The 23,717-nt window shown below is 38.7% G+C and overlaps 3 protein-coding genes across 6 annotated transcripts in view; 2 read left to right on the top strand and 1 right to left on the bottom strand.

The window, feature by feature from the left end:
- LOC146470663 (von Willebrand factor A domain-containing protein 3A-like) overlaps positions 1–9,122 on the top strand; it is a 30,538-nt gene extending 21,416 nt beyond the window's left edge. For all 4 annotated transcript variants that reach the window (XM_085121646.1, XM_085121645.1, XM_085121647.1 and 1 more), the window contains 15 exons: positions 474–636; positions 1,029–1,127; positions 1,462–1,559; positions 1,913–2,031; positions 2,590–2,623; positions 2,800–2,946; positions 3,335–3,441; positions 4,141–4,285; positions 4,882–4,938; positions 5,711–5,805; positions 6,228–6,275; positions 6,395–6,473; positions 6,577–6,674; positions 6,790–6,839; positions 8,298–9,122. In XM_085121646.1, the coding sequence (XP_084977772.1) occupies positions 474–636; positions 1,029–1,127; positions 1,462–1,559; positions 1,913–2,031; positions 2,590–2,623; positions 2,800–2,946; positions 3,335–3,441; positions 4,141–4,285; positions 4,882–4,938; positions 5,711–5,805; positions 6,228–6,275; positions 6,395–6,473; positions 6,577–6,674; positions 6,790–6,839; positions 8,298–8,356 (1,398 nt within the window). In that variant the 3' untranslated portion in view covers positions 8,357–9,122. The remainder of the gene's footprint in view (positions 1–473; positions 637–1,028; positions 1,128–1,461; positions 1,560–1,912; positions 2,032–2,589; positions 2,624–2,799; positions 2,947–3,334; positions 3,442–4,140; positions 4,286–4,881; positions 4,939–5,710; positions 5,806–6,227; positions 6,276–6,394; positions 6,474–6,576; positions 6,675–6,789; positions 6,840–8,297) is intronic.
- Positions 9,123–10,943: 1,821 nt separating this feature from the next.
- LOC146470662 (L-xylulose reductase-like) lies at positions 10,944–16,920 on the top strand. Its single transcript, XM_085121642.1, has 8 exons — positions 10,944–11,072; positions 11,289–11,386; positions 12,464–12,618; positions 13,447–13,489; positions 14,186–14,285; positions 14,460–14,524; positions 14,654–14,771; positions 16,660–16,920. Exons 1-8 carry the CDS (start codon positions 11,021–11,023, stop codon positions 16,761–16,763), a joined length of 735 nt encoding a protein of 244 aa, XP_084977768.1. The 5' UTR covers positions 10,944–11,020; the 3' UTR covers positions 16,764–16,920.
- A 151-nt stretch (positions 16,921–17,071) lies between these two features.
- Positions 17,072–22,721, bottom strand: LOC146470661 (meiotic recombination protein DMC1/LIM15 homolog). Its single transcript, XM_085121643.1, has 20 exons — positions 22,569–22,721; positions 22,218–22,309; positions 21,283–21,327; positions 21,123–21,173; positions 20,941–21,015; positions 20,685–20,705; positions 20,504–20,586; positions 20,362–20,375; positions 20,216–20,254; positions 19,945–19,986; positions 19,781–19,845; positions 19,572–19,579; positions 19,328–19,419; positions 19,124–19,197; positions 18,797–18,911; positions 18,349–18,380; positions 18,193–18,211; positions 17,663–17,672; positions 17,425–17,541; positions 17,072–17,256 (listed from the first exon to the last, which is right to left on the bottom strand). Exons 2-20 carry the CDS (start codon positions 22,275–22,277, stop codon positions 17,187–17,189), a joined length of 1,032 nt encoding a protein of 343 aa, XP_084977769.1. The 5' UTR covers positions 22,278–22,309; positions 22,569–22,721; the 3' UTR covers positions 17,072–17,186.
- Positions 22,722–23,717: the final 996 nt, after the last annotated feature.

The raw sequence follows: 23,717 nt of genomic DNA, 5'->3' as shown, positions 1-23,717 counted from the left end.
ACGGGCAATAAGTCAGTAAAGTGTAATCATAAATGTTTTTTGACTAAGAAATGCCAAACTGTGGATTTTATCAATAACGATTTCGTAATGTAAACTGGCGCAAGCATAAACTAACGATAAAAAGCGACGTTTCAGTGTTATCATGACGCCATTGCAAGGCGATTAAAGTAACTAAGTAGTATTCTTTGCTTATAAATTTAGCGGACGCTTTTTCAAACACAGAACACTGACTTAGTTACTGCATTATCACATTGACAATGGCGTCATGATGTTTTTGCTTGTCTTTGAATGGTAAACGTAGTGCTTTGAATCAGATATTTTAGTCGATGTTGTAAACGCTAACCCAGGTGAAGTTATAGGAAGCCACCAACTGTAAATTCTCCTGCACTTTGATAGATTTTTGCAGTGTAAAATGTTGCAGCACTATAGCAGTCTAAGCTAGTCTAAACCTGATTATCACGTTTGTTTTGTAGAGCGTTCGTCCCCAGACCGCAGGCTCCAGTCGACCCAGTTCTTCGTCAGGTGGGAAAAAGGCCAGGCCACATAGTGCATCGTCTCAGACCAAGGAATCAACAATGAAGGCGTTACAGTGGAAACCGCCCACAGTAAACAGCAGTACCTCGCTGATTCCTGCACGTGAGTTAACCCAGCCGTGAAGAGTGACGTGTACAAAGTCTTCTCCCTCTAGGATTGTCATTTTAGAACTCGGACAAATCGTGTAGAATTTCCGCTTGAGAAAAAATAAGAGATTAATAGTACCATGAGAAAGTACTGCTCAGTTGAGATAACGAACAAACAAAACAAACTTCCATCACGTGAACACTACCCAAAAAGCACATGGTCAAACATGAAATTGTCACGTGAAGTGTTCACGTGACCTCCCTAAGGGGAACAATGATAGGTACGAGGGCATACAAGGTACCCTTGAATCCTAATTATTTTATGATCAGTTGATACATATTACATTTCCTGATACAAAAATGGTCTTAGCTTGAAGAGGTTTTCTTTCTTCTTTCCCGTTTTCACAGCTCCTCCCGTTAAAACGGTTGTCAAGGAGAGAAGACCGTCATCAGGTGGCATAAAACCGGTCCAACAAGTTTTCCACACAGAGTGGAAAAATGAAACAGGTTTGTTACTGGTTTATGAGGGTGAATAATTTACTTGAACTGTGTGAAATTTTCCTAAAGGAAACTTTAATTTAGTGTTTCAGTATTTTCCATGTACAGTTGCGTCTCAGCCAGATTTGGCCAAACCTCATCTGAGTATTACTTAACTTTATTCCATTCAGCTTTCATTTCATTCTAGTTTGTTAGCACACGATCTCATCCGAAAAAATTGCTATGCTTGAAAACTAATCTTGTCAAAAAAAGGACATCTATGTTCTATGTATCTATCAATCTAGCAGCCGATGCCTAGCTCTTCAGTTTGTTCGATTTCTCGTGTATTGTTTATATTACACAGGTGCAATTTACACTCAGTATAAACAGAAAACGAAGCCCAAAAGGCCAGTGAAACATCCATTTATTCCTGACAAGGAAGGCAGTGTTACAACCAGAGAGGTGAGAACTGTTTCTTTGTTAGAGAAAAAGTTGTTTCTTGATCCTGTCATATTGTATTTCAAACAAAAAAGTTTCCTTTTCAGGATCGAACCACTTGACAAAAGATTCCGAGGCGGAGTCGAAAGCTCGTATCTAAATATAAATTTTCGATCCTGAAAAGGAAACTTTTTTGTTTGAAATGTTTCTTTATTACTAATTTTTTTTTGTAATATTATTTCTTATAGCGGGTAATCAACTTTTTCTGTTTAGCATTTGTTAAAACTTTGAGCATTGCGTTTCTGGGATGTCATTCCTGGATGCATTGCATTATTCAGTAGAGATTTAGATGCTGAATGTCCTGTTGTGTCTTTCAGTGGATGCGTCACTACAGTCTTTCCAAGTTGAAGTTAGATCTTAATACCATTGTGGGATCTGCAGAATGTTCCCACGCTAAAGGAAAAGTGTCCTCTCTAGGACAGTCAGTAACTGCAAGGTGAATAAATGACCATGGACAGACAGACAGGCAGACAGCTAGCCAGACAAACAGTGAGACAGCCAGCCAGCCATAGATTGTGATAGAAAAGATTTTTTTTTTCATGGATGCTTCACGGCTGACATACTTTGTAGTAGTTGAATATCCCAACTGCCGTGACTTAAATACCTTAACTCCCACGACCAGCTCCCAGCTAACCTTTTGGCTAGTAGCTCAGTTGGTTAGAGCGCCCGTGATCTAATCCAGACGTCGTCGTTGGTTCAAATCCTGCCGAAGTCAAAGATTTTTATTGACCTCAGCAAACCTAATTCATTTCACGTCGCTAACAAGCTCGGGGAACTATAAGGACAGCAGTCACTTCGACAGCGAGACAGAAAGGCAGTCAGAAAGACAGACAGCTGTAGATAGACTTACAGTGAAATTGTCAAACATACTGACTGACCGAGACACCAACAGATAGAATAATGACAGACAGGTAGGTAGCCTGTGCGGTAATGAGACAGTTCAACTGTTATACTAAATCTTATAGAGTCTTTGTTTCTTTCCTTTTTGTTTCAGATACTGTAATATTTTCCCGAGTGTAGAAGTTAAGGTACTCTTTACTCTTTTTTCTTCTTTTTATGTTGTTAATTTACGCGAAGTGTTCACATTGTTTTTCTACTTTTTGACTTCTCAGTTTTTCGTGTCATTTGCTCGCGTAATAACGGTTTTAAGATTTTTTAGATGTCTTTTTTTATGAAGGAATAAACTGTAGCGTGTTTATTTCAGGGAGTTGTAAAACATCTTCATCTTCTGCCTCATGAATTAGAAGACTATGAAGAACAGGTGGAGAAAGTGTTAAGAAGATATGTGAAACGACTGCAATGGCTGTTGAGTGGTAGCAGACGTGTGTTTGGCACCATAGTCGAAAAAAATGTGAGTACATTGCAACACTGTACAAAAGATTATCAGTAAAATGGTTTTATTGTATAAATACAGAGTGGTAATATATTCGAAGTGAGTGGTTCTTTGTTAAATTTGAATTCTAACTAGTAACTAGAAGTGCCTCGAATCGTTCGGTTTTCTCTAAAGCGTTAGCGGTTGTTTTGATGTTCTTAGGACGAAAAGCTTGAATTATTACAGGAGTACAAAGCCCGTACAGAGTTGTTGTGTCCATACGTAGGCTGGTTGTGGAAGAACAAAGCACGAATGAGAATAGCCAGCTGGTAGAATTTTGTGCACGTCTTCAACCAGAAAGTTAAAGCGATTGGCTACGAGCAATTTTACTAGGCATTTAACTAATTTTGGAATTTTCGTTTGTCAGGTGATTGTGTTGATTGACACGTCAGGATCCATGGTCAGCAGTATGGATGAGCTGAAACGGGAACTGGCCGCGCTAGTCTGGGATCAAATCAGGCACCAGGCCACTAAGTGAGTCAAGAATGATTGGAACGTGAGGAACTAGGGCCGTAGGATGGCGGACATGAGACAGATAATACGTCCCTCAACTTATTGAAGGGGGTTAAAACGGGTAGTTCCTCACTAGGACTCATAAACCACTTTGTGTCAGTTTTAATACAGACGAGCTGTGAGATGCATAACAAGACATTTTCCCTCTAGTTTTATTTGTCCTAATTCGCCCCCAATAAATCGTCTATACAATGTGTCTCTTATATAAAAACAGCCATGACATTCCTGGGTTTCCAGCAAGAAGTACACCGTCCAACAATTACCAAGTGACAGTGAAGTTACATGTACTGTGCTTCGGTTAACAAATGTTAAGAGGGGAAAGATAGGGGAGCATGATGCATTTACTTCGTTCGCGCTTCCAGGACAATAGTCTGATCGCAAGTTAGGTATGTTTGGAATACCCAGGGGCCTCCATTGTAAGCAAAATGGAGTACGGCGCGCAAGGCTGGCATCTAATCCCCACAACCCGATAAATTCTGGTGACCTTTCATTTTACACAACTATTTTTCTGCAAGATCAGCCGCCAGATTTGTGGTCTTGAAAGGGAGAGATGAGCTATTGATAGGCTAACAATGAAAATTTGGACTAAAATGCAACACACGTAGGAGCCCTCTCTTTGGAAGCCATTTTGTTTGACAAGTGACTCGTGTTAAAATTCAGGTTCAACCTCATCCGATTTTCATCTGAAGTGGTGCCATGGAAACCAAGTTTGACGTCAACGTCAGATGACAGCTGTCAAAATGCAGTTGAATGGGTTTCGGATTTTGATGCCAATGGAAGCACAAGTACATTAAACGCCCTTCAGGTATAGCGCCACTTTCACGAATACCCTCTTAGTGTAAGCGAGAAACAAATGGTAGTGGTAATGTATTTATATACGGCATATATCACATAGTCTTATGGCGGTTTACAATTCCTTCTGTGGGTTGAGATCGGACATCAGCATGTAAAGGCCCCACTAGCAGCCGCTATCGGTCCACACTTTGATCCCACCCACCCACCCAACCCACGATGAATATAAAAGGCATTAAATCAGAGATAGAGATAGACCACCACCCTACTCTTTTCAAAATTAATACCGATATTCGAATACAAATACCGGTTGTGTTTGGTAATCTTGCTGAGCCTTTGACTTTTGGCAGCGTTGGTGCTCGTTAGTAGAGTATACTCTACGGAGTTTTACCAAAACAAACAAAACGAAAAACGTGCTTTTTTCCCCATTATAAGACTCACAATTTTTCCAGTAATAATAAGTTATAATAAGGGAAGAGTTGCAAAAGAAAATGCACATTATATTCTCTTGCATGTTTTTAGTAGTACAACCATAAGCTTGTGCTGTACTACCACGCTGGCCAGTATTTATAAAGCATATGAAAACTGTGTTCTTGTTAATTCTTTCAGCTTGCATTTGAGGATCCGGAAGTGCAAGGGATTTATCTCCTCACTGATGGAAAACCGGTAAGTTTACCTTATAGAGATAAGTAGCACGGTTTGTATGGTCGGGGTACTCTTCACGCTGGTTATTGTGTTGTTAGTCGCCTTCGTGGGGAAACTCCTTTCCAGGGTCTCTCCTCTTCCCGACCCTGGGAACGAGGTTGCTTCGCAGCCTCGTTGTCAGGCAGTGGGAAGAGAAATGGCGTTTTCCACCACACGGTCCCACACGGTGCACTAGCCTCCGCAGACAACTCATAAGTGAAGGAGATTAGGAACGAAAAGAACCAGAAAGATTGGTAGGGGCCTGGGGAGAGAGAGATAGGGCGCTAACCACCCGGTTGGAAAATTTCGGAATAAATATGAAATGATTTAGTTTGTCTTAACAGAAGATGGATAACGTGCAAAATGAATCAGCATCAACTGGAAATCCCAAGAAGAGCAGTAATTATAAAAGTGATTCACTTCGACCAAGAGCCCATTACTTCAGAAATGTTCCAAATGGACACGCGCATCATTTGATTTTCCAACCGGGTTTTCCGTGTAAACGGTAGGCGCATGGTTTCCTTACCATTCTATCTCGTGTCCTTTCCCAACTCACTCAGGTAGTCTCTCACACAGGAGGCTAAAGGTGTACGACGTAAGTGACCCCAGTACATACCCACTTACCGGTATGAGAAGTGCAGCGTGAACACGCAGATAGCGTCCATGAAGAGGGAGAGAGGAAAAAAAACTCCTATAAAATATAATAATTATTCTGTAATTTTGTTTCACTAACTTTGTTTTATTTCCGTGGTAGGATAACAGTACAACCATGGTGTTAAGAGAAGTGGCAAAGTTAAATTCGGGAAGAAATGTTCGTGTCCACTGCATTTCGTTCAACTGTGACGACAGGTAGACGATAGCTTTCGTACTAGTGTAACAAGTTAATTGTTGATAAAGGGTGAAAACTTAGTACATTCACTTCTCTACTGTTAAATGAGAGCCATGTCCCTTCACTGGACCGTTTCTTGAATCTCGTATCGAGTTCTTCGTGTATGGATATTCACCTGTAATACTGTCAGCATGTGTGGAACTGCCTTTGTGTTGAATCTGACGGGACAAAGTTTACAATCATTTCACACTCTGACCTTGAATGATAGATTTTATTAGCCTGGCCATATACAAGAACACTTAACTGTCTACTTTGAAAGACACGTCAGAATGGCTCTAGACTTCGTTCGGCCTTTCTCATTGTGTTTGCTGCCACTTACACCCAAGTCTAAAACATGTTTGGACAGGAGTTCTGATTTCTGTCTTGCACTCTTTACCTTTAGCGTGGCCAACAAGTTTCTACAACTCCTGGCATCTCAGACAGGCGGAAGGTAAGATGAAACTAACATATTCATATTCATATTCATATTCACCGTGCTGGCATCAGCTATTTAGCCTGCCCCTCTTCTCCCATATGACCCGTCTAACTGGCTGATTTCCTGTCTTACAGGTATCATCGTTGCCAAGGTGATCCGGACGGTCACGTGTTCACTCACAGACTTCTCACTGAAGGTTTTCGGGAAGACGAGGTAAATGAACTTATTTCGGGAGCGAGATTTAATGAAAAGAGTGTTTGGAATCTGTTTCTGTCATTGATTACTCTGTTAAACGCCTTTGTTTTTGTTCTTTTAGCCACTGAGTATGCCAGTGTTCGAAGGAGATGATCTTCGTAGACTAGCAAGTGAAATTGCTCTGTGCAGGAAGTTCCTTTTGCAGTCCAGATCGTACAGGTATATTGTTTTAGTTTTACGTTTGCAGGGATTTAAAATTCAAGTTTATTCATTTGTGCAACAAGCTAAAACCAAGTGAGTTTGTTAAACCTTTATTCTGCCGTCTTTTCCACAGGGCGCTGTTTCCTGAAAACTCGAAACAATCAAAATCTGATAAGTTAAACGGTAGGTAAAAATTACCCCAACATTACAGGCATTAAAGTAGTGGCATGATTCTAAATTTCCAAAGGGTCCATTAGGTACACTTCCGCCATGAATCACGAATCCTTTTTCAACCATCGATCGCTTTGTAAACAATCTGGTTTTGTTATCCTGACTGGTTCGTTGCACCCATGATCCGATGCCACCCATTCCTCCCATTGGATGTTTTTTTGTTTTTGGGAATAAGATCTGTAGGAATCTGTTTTTCAGAGGGGCCAATAAAGGGAGGAAAGTAGAGGAGTGTTTTTCCCCAAAAGATTGCGAAAAAAAATAGGGCTGTAGGAATATTCGTCAAGAGTCGTATCCCAAATTAGGAAAACAAACATCCTATTTGACTTTTCCAGAAGTCCAGGTCATCATGTTGGTTTACCGTACTACCTGGTTTGAGATTTACGCTCTCCTTTCCCAGATCCTTTTTTTTTTTTTTTTTTTTTCAAAATAAGGAAGCGTTAACGACTGTAAACGGAGAAAAGGAAGAATGAGTTGCGCGTTTGATCGTTGTTAGACTTTCCCAGGTTGCCTTGAGGAACCTGGGGCAGATTCATGAAACCCCTTTAGACTAACAATAGCCTATTGCTGGGAAAGAATACTTTTAAGTCCTTAAAAGGACGGTTCCTACTTTTGTTACTGCGCATACATTCTGCGCATCTCGAGATACTCAGATTTCCTATGGGTGGTGCCTACTAATACAGGGATATTTTGGCGCGGTCTAAAACTATGCGGAGAAAGCAAAACTTAGCAAGTGCTTTTAGTATCCAAAAAGAAAATTGGGGGTAGCCGTGCATTTTTCAGAGATAATAAAGCTTCAAAATGTTAAAAAACGCCATACAATGCTTTGTATTTTACTGCATTTTTGAATTACTGTTGCTTAATTATTTCTGAAAAATGCGTGGTTACCCCCAATTTCCTTTTTGGATTCCAATAGCCCTTGTTAAAATTTGCTTTTCCCGCATAGTCGTAAACCGCGCAAAAATACTTTTGAATTAGTAGGCACCGTCCTTAACAGATGCAGGGAAAAAAACGTACTTCCAAATCTGTGGGTAAAATCGTTAGGTGGAAGAAGTGGTGTTAGCTTATGACCATGGTTATTCTTTGTTTTGTCAAATAACCCGACACAGGCGTCCCTACGACTATAATACAAGGAGCAAGACTTCAAAGTTGTAGGCTGACCGCATAGCTTTTATACAATAGATAGTACATTTTTCTGAATGCGCTCAATTGCTGCTGCTAAATATTCTGGTAAGCTGTAATGGAAAACTTGACAGCTGTACTCTAATACTGGCCGGATACAGGTAGAATAAAAAAAATATATCAAATGTGGCGACTTTGGCCCGTTTTAACTGAACGATGATTTTATTACGCTTATTTACGCAAAGATGTTGTTCCACTGTAGTATACATTTTCGTGTGTTTTTCTTTGTAGGACAATCGCTGCCACAAGCAAAGAATTCTAGAACACAAGTGGAAATCGCTGCAAGATAGTAGTGCTGCTGCGGTGACTGACAGAAGAAAAGATGTGACGTATATAGAAAAAAAGATTGAAAACTAAACTCGTCATAATCCGCATTAATCCCAACATTAAACTGACCGCTCGAGCTCACGAGTTTTGTTAGAGAAGTACAATGAATGTCGTGCCCCGCAGCACAAATGAGACAAATGATCAATCAGAGAATTATCACTTTGCATTGAGAGTTTAAGTGCTGAAGTGAACCCATGCAGTTCCAGTTGAGCGTTGGCCTATGAGCCTATGAGCCTATGAGGCAAATAGAAAAATCTTAGACCTCGCTGGAATCGAACCCACCACCTCCGGATTCGATTGTCCTCTGCTCTACCGACTGAGCTGCGAGGCCAAACTGGAGCAAGTCGTGAGTAACAAAGATGGTAACCCGGGGCAATGAGAATTCTCACTGCCGTGAATTCCCATCATTGGCTCCCCACACCACTTTAGAAGTTCAAAGGTTTGTTTCCAAATGATCACAGAATTGTTTGAGATCTGTGATCGTTTGCGATCATATGGAAAGTGTGTATAAATGTAGAGGCCGCTTGGAAACGGTGATTGTTAAAAATAATAAATAGATACTTAGGTATGTAGAGTTGAGTTTAAAACGTTTTTGCAGAGGTGTAAAATGTGTTTCCACAGAACACTTTGTTTTTGTATAAATCGCCAGACGCAAACAGAAATGTTGTAAAGAAGTACGTTTAATTTACGGGAGAAACCAATAATAAAAGCAACTCTTGTTTCTTTGTATTGGAAGTTTTTTATCTTTTCTGTCTTCTTTTCGTTTTACTGTTGTTGATGTATAAGGGGGTATACAATCAATAGAACATTCGACAGGTCAATGACTTTTGGCTAGGGTTTTATTTATATTATCTGCTGTTTTGCCAAGGTTTTAGTGATTGTATTCTGACATCCGGACATCCCTTCCTAAGCTTCAACAGAAGCTATCACACTACCAGAACGAAGATAAGAAGGGAGAATTCACCAGAAGTTCTAGGTGGTCGCGGTAATGTCGAAAAACTCGCCTGACCCTCCTGTTGGGTAGTGCCTCAACCAAGAAACTGTTTCAACCTTTTTCTCCTTGAGCCCCTCTCCAGACTTGCCACAAGTCACTGACAAGTCGACTTCCACGAAAATTGACTTTTAAGAAAGTCTAACCCATCACCGACATTGAGGAAAAAGCACGTAACATCAGGGATAACAGTCAGTTGAAAGTCTATAACTTGAATCGAAAGGGGAAGTTCATTACTGATCACCTAAGGAGCCAAAAGGTTCGAGTGAAACGTGGCGGTTTGGGTTTCGCGGAAGTGCTACGTTATTAGGGTTCCGTTATCGAAATGCTACCTCGTGTGCACGTTGATTCCAACAACAGGGCTGGTCGATATTCAATACTCAAAAGTGAATGCATGAAAGATCATATTTGAAATGAGAAAATACATGGAACCATCGCATTATGTACACAACTTGAGAAGCCTGAAAAACAAAATCAAAGCCTAGATGGAATTCCAATTCACTGATGAACTTTGCGATACCGGTGCAGTACTCTACCAACTGAGCCACGAAGCCCGATTGGGGGTGGTCGTTTTATTGTCGACTTCGAAGTGAGCTCTTCGTCCCAAAGTTCCACTAGTCGTCTTCCTTGGGGAAGGTAGTCCACTCCTGGCCTCTTCGTTTTCTGTCGCACAGCTCTCCGCGCCGTGAGTTGCGTGACAGAGTGCGGAGGTTCCAGGACTATGGGGAGGGGGCGATGAGCACAAGACTACAATTCCTTAGTTTTGATAGAGAATTGAGGTAAAGGTCAAGTTGCTTTAATCAAACAGGATTGGGCAAGCGACTGTTAGCTCTGCTGCTGATAATTCGCAAGGTACCCCTCCCATCCATGTACAAACCTTACTGCGAGAGAGCTATTGATAGCAATCCAGTATGTTACCAATCAAAAATCCTGCTTGCTATTTTGACCATTGCCACTTCTAATTCTAATTGTATAATCTGCAAATAGCGTAGCCCATCACCGCAGATGTGCAAACGGTGCAGATAATACAAGGTGCAAATGTTAAAAAGTGTCCAGGGTCAGCGTTATTGATTGCTCTTCAATGATATGGTTTGGTAGTGAGTTCCAGTCTCTAATTGTTTGCGCAAGAAAACTGTGTTTATACATGTTTGTTTTAGCACCAACTTCGAAACATATCTTAGGATGGAATTATAAAGATAGGCCGTAATTTTCCATCATTGTATCGGCCTGGTGACTTTTTCTTAACCGTGTGTAAATCAAGATTTAATTGAATTGAATCCAGGGGCCCGTTTCTCGAAAGTCCCGGAAACTTCCGAGCCCGATAAGTATATTTTTAAATGTTTTTTCGCCGATAACACAATGATTACAGACATGGTACTTCGCCAATGTTTTCATAGAATTATAAGATTATAAAATTTAGTATTCAAAGCTAACAAGGTAAGTTGGCGGGTCTTTCGAGAATCGGGCCCCAGGGACCGATTTATCCGATTCTCCCGGGCCGATTCTCAGACGCTCCGAACGTTGGGCCTAGTCACCAGGACTGCGCGTCCAGCTTTTTCCACTGGCGCGAGCGAGCAGGAACAGGTATAACAGCGACGTGGACTATTAAGACGAAATCAGGCTTTAAAAGATAGACATGGATATCAATTTTACAGGAAAACGTGCTTTAGTCACCGGTGCGGGAAAAGGTAATGTATTTTTCTTGGTTGTGTAGCAAAATAATCGATTTTCTGCTCGTGGCGAATGCCGCCAGTTTGATTAGCTTGGAGGTGTCACGCGCGCTACTGAATTAAAAATGATGTTGAATGTTGTTCGTGTAACAAATATACCGAACATCTGTTCAGACAGAACAATTTTTCCTATGTTCTCGGACAGAAAATAAACCCAGGTTTGTATTTTTGTAGGGATAGGCCGCAGTACTGCTAAGATGTTGGCAAAGTGTGGGGCTGAGGTCATCGCTTTATCACGGACCCAAGCAGACTTGGACAGCTTGAAAGCCGAGGTGTGGTCAGCTTTATATACATCTCAGGGTTTTTTTTGTTTTGTTTGTTTGTTTGTTTTTTTAAAAAAACCTGCTCTAAATCTAGGGCTCAGTGTTTAGTTAAAAAAAAAGAAAGAAAATAAAATAGACACGTGTAATACGTATGTCATTTCGTTGGCTCAAGCTCATGGATTGCGTGACTTAGTGACTGCCTTCTTTTGGGGTCACGCAGCTTCCATTTGATAAAACATTACAATTTGAATAATTTGCTCAAAAGTTCTGGTTGTGAATGAAACAGTATTTTTCAGTTTACTGCACCTCTCTAGGAGAAACATGTCCATTCATGCCGCATTGATGCAATCAAGTTATGGCCCAGAGTTACAATTTGTTAACCAGTGAAAAAATGTCAAATGGAATGAACTAAGCTGCTTTTTTTGAGTCACCAGAAAACTGGGGAAAACCTTACAAGGTATACCCAAATTTCTAGAAAAAAAAATTGCAGGAACTTATTATTGTATTTGATTCTGCTCTAAAATTTTCAGAAATTTTCCTTGAATAGTAAGCAACCTAATGTAAGTAACAAGGGTGATACTGGAATTGCTGTTAGTTGAACATTATGTAGCATTGCTAGACAATGGTATGATTATGATACCATGGTAAAAAAGCCTGGAGAATCACCAGCTTTGCTTGTGTTGTTGTTGTTGTTGTTTTTAAGCTACATGGCATCATAATGTCGTCTATATGAATACATATTTGCAATGACTAACTATCAGTTACTTGTTTTATACTTAAATATATAATCTAGACTAAACACCAGGTAACTGAAAATGAAAGAAAGCATCAACATGCACTTTCAATGGCCCCAAAAAGTGATACAGAGGAGGATGCTGTGATTTGTGAAACTCCTCAAGGCTCAGTGAATTTAGTGCAACATTTGGTATGACATTCGCCTGTGTAGCTGTCAAAACATAAAGCAACATGTATCAGTTAAGACCTTCATGGGCATTTTTGACTGATTTCAAGTCATTATTGGTATTTGATGTAACATTGTCAGCAACTGATGACTAAGCTTTTAATTTTTGTTTTGCTTTATTAAAGGAACCAGCAATTCAGACTGTTTGTGTGGACTTGTATGACATTGAAGCTGCACTGAAGAAAATAGAGAGTCTTGGTGATATACATCTCCTTGTTAACAATGCAGGCATTGCAATACTTGGTCCTTTTGAAGAAGCAAAGCTGGACGATTTTGACAAGTATGTATTTATGTGCTAATGTCTTTACGATTTTAAAGAAGACCTTGTCATTTATAACGATAATTCCAATAATTCGAGTCATAGTATACTCAACAAAATTACTTGCTTCTAATTGGACAGGAGCAGTAAGCAATACATAAATTTATTGAAAATTGTCGTCTGTGAAAGTGCCTATCGCTCCCCAAAGTACTTTTCCTGTTTTCATGGCATCAGTTATTTTCACAGATATGAGCTACTTAGCCAAGTTTGTTCCCCTGAGCTGGGTCCCAAAGGAGAGTGGTGGTGGTGGTGGGGGAGGGGGGTTGGATTGAATTCCTGTGGAGGCCTGAAACTTTTGCTGTGGACCTAGGAGGCAAAAGGCTTTTTATAGTAACAGTTCAATATGAATGCTGATTCTGGCTAAATGGACTCCAAGAGTAAAGCCATGGAGCCCAATAGCCTAGGCCTTGATTTTTCCGCATTGGAGCCTAATATAGTTCTAAACATGTTTTGCAATAATTTTGTCATAAAATTACTTTTGTTATTGTACATTTTCTTTTATAGCATTTCTGTTTATGCCAGTTCCTAAAGAAGACCAGGTTATCTCTAATTTGTCTATCTCCTTTCCTCTAAGTTTCAGGGTTTGCTTTCTGGTGTGTGTTGTGGAGCCAGAACTAGCTGCTACACATGGGCAATGACAACTTAATAATTAAGATGCTCAAATCTAGTGACACACACAAGAAACTGCCAAACAGCATATAAATGTTCCAAGACCAATGGTTAAGACTGACCCCACCCCCTTGATTTTCAGAAGCTCAACTGTGGATTTTTTCTGTCTTTTTCTGGTAGGATATTTTCAGTGAATGTCAAGGCACCTATGTTCATTGCACAGGTATGACTGATACTAACAGTGTGTATATCACTGATTTTGAAACTTCTTTGAAATTTTTATTATCAAGCAGCTGTTGCATATGCAACAACACTTCTAACAATACACAGTTTTTTTCTTTTTCTGTATTTTTTGTTTTGGTCACTTACCCCAGACCTCCAGGTTTCTCACTGTCAAAACATGGCAATCTGGTTGTAGCGCATTCAAATCCAGCCAGGATTTTTGTCCTTGAAAACCAAGCACTCCAAAGGTTCCAAACAATTTAAAAGATAAAAATTAAAAACTGTTTTCAAAATCTTTAGAAATTCTCAGCAAATTTGATGGCATGTGAAGAAAGCTTGAAAAGAGGGTTTTTATGCTGCGAAAATCAACAAGTGAATTTAAATTTCCATCTGGCAAAGTTTATTAATCAGCATCAGGTTCATGTTATCAGATGTTAACCTTGGGCTGCCTTTGATCAGGTACTCTTATTTTGACAAACAAATAGAGCTTTTCCTCGGTTGAGGGAAAGGTAAGGAGAGTTCAGGGTCCAAACATGATCCCAGGTTAGGGCACATGACCCCAAACTATTTAATTAGTTCAATCTCGCAGGGAAAGGTTAATTAAATCTTAGAGCATAGAGTGGGGCAAAAATGCAGCTCATTAATAAGTCTATATGGCTTATAAATTCTTTTTACCGATGTTTTCTTCTTTGTTTAGGTTGTTGCCAAAAAGATGATTGCTGGTGGCTTTGGAGGAGCAATAGTTAATGTTTCCAGTCAGGCCTCAAAAAAAGCTCTGAAAGACCACACGTTGTATTGTAAGTTACCACCTACCACCTTTTTTGAAATCTCTCCAAACAAGCTCCCTTTGTGAAGAGCCCCATACCCTTCCCTTAACATAACTATGCTATTTTTATATATTTTTGTTTCTCCATGTTTGATAAAACAACACAGGTACCAAAAAGATGCAATGTTATTATTTTAATACTTAGGTTCTACAAAGGCATCCCTGGATATGCTTACAAAATCAATGGCCTTAGAGCTGGGCCCTCATCAAGTAAGTTGGTGACTACAATTTCATGTATGTTTACTGTTGGTTGTCTTGTGGCTTATGTAATGATTCGATATAAGTCTACGCATAGATGCAAGATGCAGCAAATTCTGTGATTTAATTCTTCTGTTGTAGATTCGAGTAAATGCAGTCAACCCAACTGTTGTACTAACAGACATGGGAAGGTTAGGATGGTCAGATCCCAAAAAGGCAAAGCCAATGCTTGATCAAATACCACTAGGAAGATTTGCAGGTAATTATACAATTTTAATCCCAGGAAATCCAAAAATGAGTTTAGTTAGCAAGCAGCCAGTCGGTTAGCTCAGTTTGTAGGGTGCCAGACTGCTGAGCAGGTTCAAACACTGGCTGGACCAAAACTCAGGGTCTTATTATTTTAACTGAGAAGGTGTTGCCTTTGCTTTGACGTTTGCAAATAGTTAGACCTTCACGTGTCTTGTATGACCACATAGAAATGGTGGTCCCATCTCCAATTTGGGGATGTTAAAAATCATTGAGAACACGATGAACCCTGGCTGTGACCACCCTTAGTGCCAGCATTTGGTCAGCTTGGCGTGATTCTCTAAAAAGCTTTTGAGTGAGTAAGACCTCAACTCTGTAGTCATCTGGGATTTACCAAGTGCTGGGAAACATGACTTGTTGACATAGAAGTAGCAAAGTAGAGACATAGAGAAGTGTCCCCTTAATGGAGGTGTCCCTGAAAAGAGGTTGAGTCAATTTTGTTAGTAATTATCACCTAAACTACAAGCCTGTTTTCTTGACTAGGATTGAAATTTCTAACAAGATTTGTAAACCATACTTTAATTGAGGAAGTAACCTTACCACCTCATTAGAGTACAACAGAGTGATTAGAGTACAATAAGCTTTACAATCCTCTTTGGTGGCCGGTCACACCAGGAAATCAATGCTTAGTTGTCCCCTTATGGAGGTTTCAATAGCATTTGGGACATTCAAAAACTCTCCCTGTGTCATTAATAGACTAGAGGTGACCCTTTATTAGAGGTCACTGATACAAAGATGATATGAACGTTTGTCTGGGACAAAGGTTGCAATGTCCCCTTAATGAAGGCGTCCCGAACTAGAGGTTCCACTGTACTACTCTGATGAGGAGCCCGGATACGGGTTGTAAAATTTCTGTGTGACACAGACTCTGATTAAAAAATGACTTTTTATCCAATTGGTCACAGTTTTACTTTGAGTAGATGATTCTATTACTTCCTCTAGTAAGGTCAGACATTTCTCTTGCTTGAAAATCATAAAAAAAATTCTTTCCTTACTGAGCAAAAATGGAACATCTCACTAGAGGTGATCATACATTACCCTTTCATTCCCATGACCTCTATCTACGATGTTGAAATTAATTGACTTTTTGACATATGATTCTCATCCTGTAAGGGAAATTGCATTTCTGTAAGTCCTTTGACTTTGACACAGCTATAAACTCAATTTCACTGCTACAATAATGTTCTGATAAAGCAAAATTAATGCAGCATTGATTCTCTCCTTGTCTCCACTGCTAATATGGACAAAGTTGCAAGTCCATTAATTAGTGTATTGTTGGGACGAATAGAAGACAACTGCTTAAGCTATTGTATTGGAAACTGCTGTTCCATGGTCACTCCTATAAGTGTATAGAAACATCCTAAAGTTTAGTTTTGGCAGCAATGGTTCGAACAAAAATAAAATACAGGCAATGTGTAAAAATGGTAACTAATGACAACAAGATGTTGATTTTGTTGCTGGCTAAAAAGGTTTGTACATCTAATTTCCACTTACAATATCACTACTAGATCAAACATAAAAGTCATAAAAAGGAAGGAAATAATCATCAAAGATTGCATGTCTTGAAGTTGGAAAAAGTTCTCCCAAATAGAAGTGTAAAAAACATGGAGGGCAGTGGGAGGTTTAAGTTTGACAGAGTGAAGTTTGAGGTGTGTGACTGACACAAAAACTAGTGAAGAAAAAGAAAAAAATAATGGGTATTACTATAAGTGGCATGTCGCCGTACAATAAGGGTGTCGGCAACTTACAAAAAGAAGAACAGAAAGACAAATAATGGGTAATACTAGAAGCTGTGGTTGCCATAGTGATGGCTGCTTAATAAATTTGTTATTATTTTGCAGAAGTAGAAGAAGTTGTTCATGCCATTGTGTACCTCTTAAGTGACAAAGCGAGTATGATAACTGGGACCATATTACCTGTCGATGGAGGATTTCTTGCCCGATAGTGCATTTATTAAAATCTATTTCCTAGTGGTTTTACTCAGAAATGGCACAAGAACATGTATTTAATAGCTGTTCATCAAATGTTCCACTTGCCATGCTACTAGAGATGGAACTTCAGGGGAGGCCTTGAAAAGGTGCCAGTAAAGCTAGAGGTTTCTTCAGCCCATGATGCAAATTTGTATATCTAAATTATGTGCCTTTAGATCATTATTCATAATATATACAGCTAGACTGATTTATGCCAAGCATTGCATATTTTAAGGCCATTCAGACTGACAGCATAGCTGTCAAATCAAAATGACAAAACATGGCAGCTGGAAACGGTTTTAATTCAAATTCTGTACAGACCTCACATGGTCAACAGATATTTTTAATAAATGAAAATGGTATATTCATTTGTTTCTCTGTTGATTGCAATATATTTGTTACTCTTTGGCATCAGCAATTCCACCAGATGTAACTGCAAAAGTGGCTTCATTTTCTGGAAGATCAGGACTGTAAAAAAAAAGAGAGCCAAAATGAATATATTTATTGTAGACTGGCGTTTCAATAATTTTTGAAGGTGTCAGCTCACCAAAGTAGATAGCTATTTGTTCAGTTCAAGTGGGTGTCAGAGCAATGACATCTTTCACAAAACCAATGCTATATACCAAGTCTACATACCTGTCATATATCTTGGCAATTCTAGTTTCTCCTCTGCCTTTCCTCAAGCTAATTCGAGTTGTAGATGCATGAGCCAGAATGTGTCCGCCAATTGGTTTCTTAGGGTCAGCTTGAAAGCTGAAAATAAGAACAAAGTTTATTTCAGATAACTATTTTTTTTAATTTCTTAAAACAGGTTAGGTATAAAAGAATAGTTTTGCAATAAGTACATTATGTTTTTGATTAAGTGAAAAGTTACCTCATTGTTGCTGTTTGTTGATCCATGCAGACCAAATGGCCATGGAAAATAATTGAAAGAAGAGTAGTGTGAGAAATTCAAGAGTAGCAATAGAATGGAGTAATAAGGTACATTGCAAATTAAAAGGGGGAAGGGGGAGAACTGCATTATTATAGAAGTTCTGACATCATGGATGCATTTTTATACAATTGTGCTTCAGTTCCTTTTTAAGTAATTTTGTCTAGATGGCAATTGCTTGGTCAGCTAGATTATAAAGAAGACAGGATTATCACAAATGGAGAAGTGAAGAAGTCTTTGTCCTTTCCTTCAAGTTTTAGGGATTTTTCTCTCTGATGGATGGGGACTGGCACTAACTATGCATACATATTCACTATAATTTTAACCTTAATTCATTTCACCAATCTAGTGGCACTAAGTGCTTCAAAAAGTGTACAGCATACTACGTGAACTACCGAAATACCCTTGATAGTGACAACTCTAGATCTGCAGTTAGGCCTCACCTCCCTAATAAATGAAAAGGTGATACATACCTCCTGGATCTGCTGTCATCTGCAAAGTATAACATTATGTCAGGTGATATGCATGTTCTAAAATGAAGATTATCCTTAAAACAAATTATTCTCCAAAGCCATAACATTATTATATTGTCATTGATTGTCTGCATTAGGAAATGGCTGTAAGTGTACCTGATTAGTGATAAAAACAGCAACATTGAATTCTACAAAAGAGTAAAAAACTGTTGTTCAGAATAACAAAATCATCATCGTCATCAAACATTAAATACAGGTTTTTTTTCTGTAACACTTTGTCAGTAAGAATAATAGTGCCAATATTTATTGTCACAGTACACATGCCAATCGCCAAACAAAAGTACTCACACAGCAATCTAGCTGAAAGTTACAAAAACGGAAGGGCAGATTTAACAATGATTTTCACGACACAACGCCTTCAAAATGGCATTTTAAGAACATGTACTGCCCCATTGTGGTCATGTTTCAAAAATCTGTTTAACTGAAGTGTAATTAATTGTTAAATAAAAACTTAGCACAACACCGTTCAACAATGTTGAATACTAATTTTGTCTGGTATTGCTTTAAGGTATGATAATTCAATCAATTTACTGTTTCTCCTTACCCTCAGAAAGTTTTTGCAGTCGTGATAACATCTGTGCAAGTTTTTGTTGTCTGTCTGCCAGTTCTCCTCTTCCACAAAAGTCCACTCTGAAGAGTGCCATTATGGAGTCAATTATCTGTCAATAACAATAATGGACAGAAATATGCTGCTAAGATGTCATCACAAATGATTATTAATTGAACAGAGACTTATCCTATTTGCAGGGTTAACGTTAGTGTCAATGACTGAACTGTATTGATTATATCACCCGGAATATTTGTGTCCTCAAATAAGTACAATGTGTCACATGAACATACAGTCACTTGATAGTTTTATTGATTTACCTACCATGAGCTTGAATACTCCTGGTTCTTCATGGAATTTAGCAGCTACACTGTCCATCAACTCATACTGGTGTTCACCTACCAAAGGTTGTAGTGATGATAACTTCACTGAATAATGTTTATTGCTGAGTTACTATCACGATGTTTATGGGCAGAAAGTTAACAGTAGTGCATAATGTTGCATAGGTTAGTGGGAAATTTGACTTACTTGTGTATGCCCTACAGTAGAGCACGTTGTCCAACATTGCGTTTTGGTCCAAGTTAAATCTGTCTGCAATCTCTCGAAGGCGATCAGGTCGGCTTTTGTGAGTAAAGGAATCTATTTGTTGATCTAACGTTTTACAGCATGTATTAAAGAACCATGGAACTGCAATTACTTAAAAAAGTGAACTCTAATTTATATTTGCCAACTTATATGCAATCTTGAAAGTATGTTGAGTTTTCTAGGATACAAGGTATTCTGCAAAGAAGTGAAAAATAAATTAACTCAATAACTGGATTAACTCTTGCTCAGTCTGGTTAAAGAATGTTTTAAAAACTGCAGTTTGGTAGTTCATGACATCTGCAGACAAATTTGTTATTGCATTGTACTTTTCAAATCTGTCCAAAAGATCTGGATCAACAATTACGTATAAATTATAGGATTTAATGTTGGAAGTACCTCAGTGTCAATGAAAATCACTTTTCCTCCTGTATATCCGTTTGCTCCAGGCAGCTGTGCTGTAACTAATGAATTGTTCTCAAATTTAACGTAATTATAAATGTTCTGATATAAAGAGTAGGTAGTCTACAAAGGTAATTTCTCAGTGAAAAATTAAAACTCACCACATAGAGTGTGTGACAGCTGTGTTTTGCCTGTCCTGAATTCTGTTTTTCAAAAAAAAAACCTTGTTGACAATTTGTCTTTGATGAGCACTAGCAAACACATAATTTATTTACTGTAGATCATTTAGGTCATCACTGAAAGAACATCCTTTATCGTATTATTCCAGAGATCATTTATAAAGTTTACAACACACTGACACAAACCAAAACATTTTCTAAATGTTATATCTATATCGGGATACGGCACTGGAAGGACTATAAGTTTACATACCTCCAAAAACCTCTGTTATTGACATGCTTTCTATCCCTCCTATTAAGATATAAAACGTGAATAAAATTATCCATAATGGTTCCTATTACCACAATGATGGTGTTAAGACAATGCAAATTAGAAAAAAATAAGAACAGGTCACCTACCTCCAAGAAGTTTGCTGTAATTTAAATACACATGAGATACGGTTACTATCTTTTTTTATTCAGAAAATGTTTCACAACGTTAAAATAACTAAAGGTGATTTCACTGTTAAAATCAACAGTAATATTTTAAAATGCTACTTACTCTAGCTCAGCACTCCCGCTAGAAATCCGGAAAACCATTTTCCTCATGTCACTGTACTCCAGAGCTGTGACAAAACCAGCATTCTACAAGGGGAGAATTAAAATAGTTACAATACATAGCTTAAGCCAATTGCTGTATGCAATGTAACCTTAGGCCCATCCCCACCAAAAGAGATACTTACAGCAAGCTTAGCAGCAGCTTCCTAAAACAAAATCAGAACTTCCATGTAAGATGATGTAGTTAACAAATGAATGATTGAATATTGTAACATACAATAATCAAAAACGTATAAACGTCGCAAGTACAGCCCCAAGGGGTTGGAATTGCTGAGAAAGTGCTGTGTTTTCCAGGCTATTAACAAGGATACAGGATTTTAATGTGAACTTTCATTGTAATAATCGGAGCTGAAACAATGCAAAGAAGAACAACAACTTCACCTTTATTTTCTCCATTTTTGCTTCTGATATCCCCTTTATCTGGCACATCTTTCGCCTTGTAGTCATCTGGACACCCTGTGAAAATTGCCCATTTCATTAGGAATCTAAAACTGGTTTTACGTAACTTCTTTTTCTAATTGCTGAACTACATATAAATATCCGCATCAAACAAACTATCCTACCTTGATCGTACATATTCCAGCTCCTTTTAGCTTTTTTATGTCAGCAACGTTCTTATAAAAAAAGAATACTGTATTGGTGGTTATTTAGAAGCCAAAACGTTTAATATTTTTGGCCAGGCTTTTCAAGAGAGAAATGAAAAGAATTTCAAGATATACTCACAATGCCATGGTTCTGTAGAAGGTCTATATCTTGGTAAAATGATTCCTAGTTGTGAAGAAATCAAAATGCTTTGATCAGAATCATGAAGCATATTTATAATATAGTATCCGTATTTAATACTGCTTTGGTTCCTGACTGCAAAGCTTGTAAAATCATGGAGGTCAAAAGTTAAATTTTGGTGGTACGTTGTTCACGGATTCATAGAAAATCCCCTAAACTGGAAAAGAAACTTTGTCAAGTTCCGCTTTACATAAGTTTTATATATAATAATTGGGAGTAGCTTGAGTAATTTATTTTCATGGTTACCGTAGCAACATATTTATATTGTTAATTACTGAAGACAAATGTGCACTAGGGCACCCCGACAACTCTCGTAAAAGTGGGTAGGGAAAAGAAAACAAAAGGAAAAGAAAAGCTGGGAAAGAAATACTGACAAATTACTAGTAACTCCGAGCGAGAATTGATTACATCTCCTCCGTGACTTTCATTTGAAACGAGGCGCTATCCTTCTAAAAGATGTTCGAAGACGTTGTTACGAGGGTCGATTTAGATATCTTTTAATTTGAGGCTAGACACCCGGTGCCTTCAAATTACCATTCTTAATTTTTTTAAAAAAGCAGGCCAAAAATTGGCCAATCGATGGGATACGTAACATTTTAGGAGATATCAGAACCTCATCCAAACATTTGCAAATATAAATCTCTACGAAAACCCCTTTCTTGGACAAAGTAAATTCTCCTTCCTTCTTGTGTTATTCAGTTTAGAACACCATTTTCACCGGCCGACATAAGCTCATAGTTTGTTTCTTCCTATCAGCCATGTTTTGCAGTACTCTCATCTGACTTTAATATGCTAAAAAGCAGACGTTAATGGTAAACTTTGGTCATAAGGCCGAAAGGATGTTTTGCAGGGACATGTCAGACTCGTCTTCTTACCTCTTCTTGATCGCTAAATCCTTCCTCGACCACTTGGTCGCCGGTCGCAGCTTCCATCATCTTCCTCAGGTGCTGTTATAACCGTGAACGCTCTACGTAAAAAAAAAAAAAGATTGATATGCTACAGGATAACCGTGCACTGATGAAGTTGTTCATGAATGTAATATTTAGTTTAAAACTTAGAGTGAAGACGAAACGACTTAAACAAGTACAAGAGATAGCTTTTCACTTCTTCTATGATCGGCCATTTGCCCGATTGTTTCGTCAGTTTCGTGGAAATATCACTTGAAAAGAGCGAATTCGGGACATCTGTCGATAATGTGTGACACTCGCATTGTTATACTCACTTACCGTTTGAAAACAATCTCGACGAAAGTAATAATTTCCAGTTGTTTAGCTGAAAGCAAAATTTTAGCAGTGTAGTTTTCCTGCCTTGTACTTGAAAAAAAAACCAGAAAATAATGCGATATCCTCGGCATTCCCGCGCAAAGTCAGCCGCGTGCAGTTACAATTTCCCGCCGAAATTTTCCCGCCATTTCAAACGCGCTCGGGCGGCTCTCTCAGACCTCTCTCAGGCTTTTCACCTTCTTGACTTTCTTCAGTTACTTTTATACTTTCTCGTTTCATTTCTCTCTACTCTCTACTGCACGGTATAAGTCTTATGAATTTCTCGAATTATTCTTGGATATTCTCTTGCAACCTGGTGAGGGTATTTTAAAGGGATCTATATAGCTCTTCAAAGAGGGCAACTGACCTTGCCGTGGCGGACAAGCTGTAATGGATCCTGAAATCCTCAAAACTGTCAAAAGAAGTACAGCGTGAAGCTGAATGCCGGATAGCGTCTTTTTCCCGAACACAAGACTGAACAATCAAGAAGGTAAGATTCAAACTCAAGTTGAAAAACTTCAAGTATTTTTATCCTATCGGCGTCTTGTATTAGTCGTCGTGAGTACATAGGTTACTTACCTGACAGCAAGAGAAAGCATGTTCGCCGTCTAACTTCTTTCTGGCTCCGGTTGTTGGAATCTTTGTCCAGTTGATAAGACGTAAGCTAAAATTATTATAACAATGTAATAAGGATAGCGATAATTGTCCACTCCGGGTATAAACCGGGACCTGTTTACAAGGGGCTTCCTGCAGGATTCAGTATTTTTTTATTTAGCTGTTGTTTGTTTTGAAAAATTACCCAAACTGGTCTGTAAAATTTCAAGTCAAGTAAACATTTAAACCGAACAACAGCCATGTTTTTATGCATCTAGTGAGCTTTGTATACTCTCCAGGGGCACCCACCAGTTCATTTCGCCGGTATCTCGTAAGGAGTTGATTGTAAAGAAAACAAAGTCTTCTTGGGCAAAATGTCAAGGGCACACACCCAACAAGCACATTTAAGGCGGCTGGTACTGGTTGCCATCACTTTAAAGCACTCATACTTTGACTACTTTGATAGCTTAATTAATAGAACCATTCTTTATAAGTGGATACAACAATAATGGTGTCGAA

The sequence above is a fragment of the Pavona decussata genome, unplaced genomic scaffold, assembly GCF_977016875.1.
Source record: "Pavona decussata unplaced genomic scaffold, jaPavDecu1.1 SCAFFOLD_112, whole genome shotgun sequence".
Taxonomy (NCBI): Eukaryota; Metazoa; Cnidaria; class Anthozoa; order Scleractinia; family Agariciidae; genus Pavona; species Pavona decussata.
The sequence above is the reverse complement of the archived record's forward strand: the minus strand, read 5'-3'. Positions and strand labels throughout refer to the sequence as shown.

Excerpts from the sequence above, each read along its gene's own strand:
- LOC146470662 (XM_085121642.1), top strand. The coding sequence starts at position 11,021 with ATGGATATCAATTTTACAGGAAAACGTGCTTTAGTCACCGGTGCGGGA. Across the intron at positions 12,619-13,446 it reads AAGCTGGACGATTTTGACAA|GATATTTTCAGTGAATGTCA; the intron begins GTATGTATTTAT and ends TTTTTCTGGTAG. Across the intron at positions 14,772-16,659 it reads ACCACTAGGAAGATTTGCAG|AAGTAGAAGAAGTTGTTCAT; the intron begins GTAATTATACAA and ends ATTATTTTGCAG.
- LOC146470661 (XM_085121643.1), bottom strand. The coding sequence starts at position 22,277 with ATGATGGAAGCTGCGACCGGCGACCAAGTGGTCGAGGAAGGATTTAGC. Across the intron at positions 21,016-21,122 it reads CTGGAATATGTACGATCAAG|GGTGTCCAGATGACTACAAG; the intron begins GTAGGATAGTTT and ends CAATTTTCACAG. Across the intron at positions 18,912-19,123 it reads CAGGAGTATTCAAGCTCATG|ATAATTGACTCCATAATGGC; the intron begins GTAGGTAAATCA and ends TGTTATTGACAG.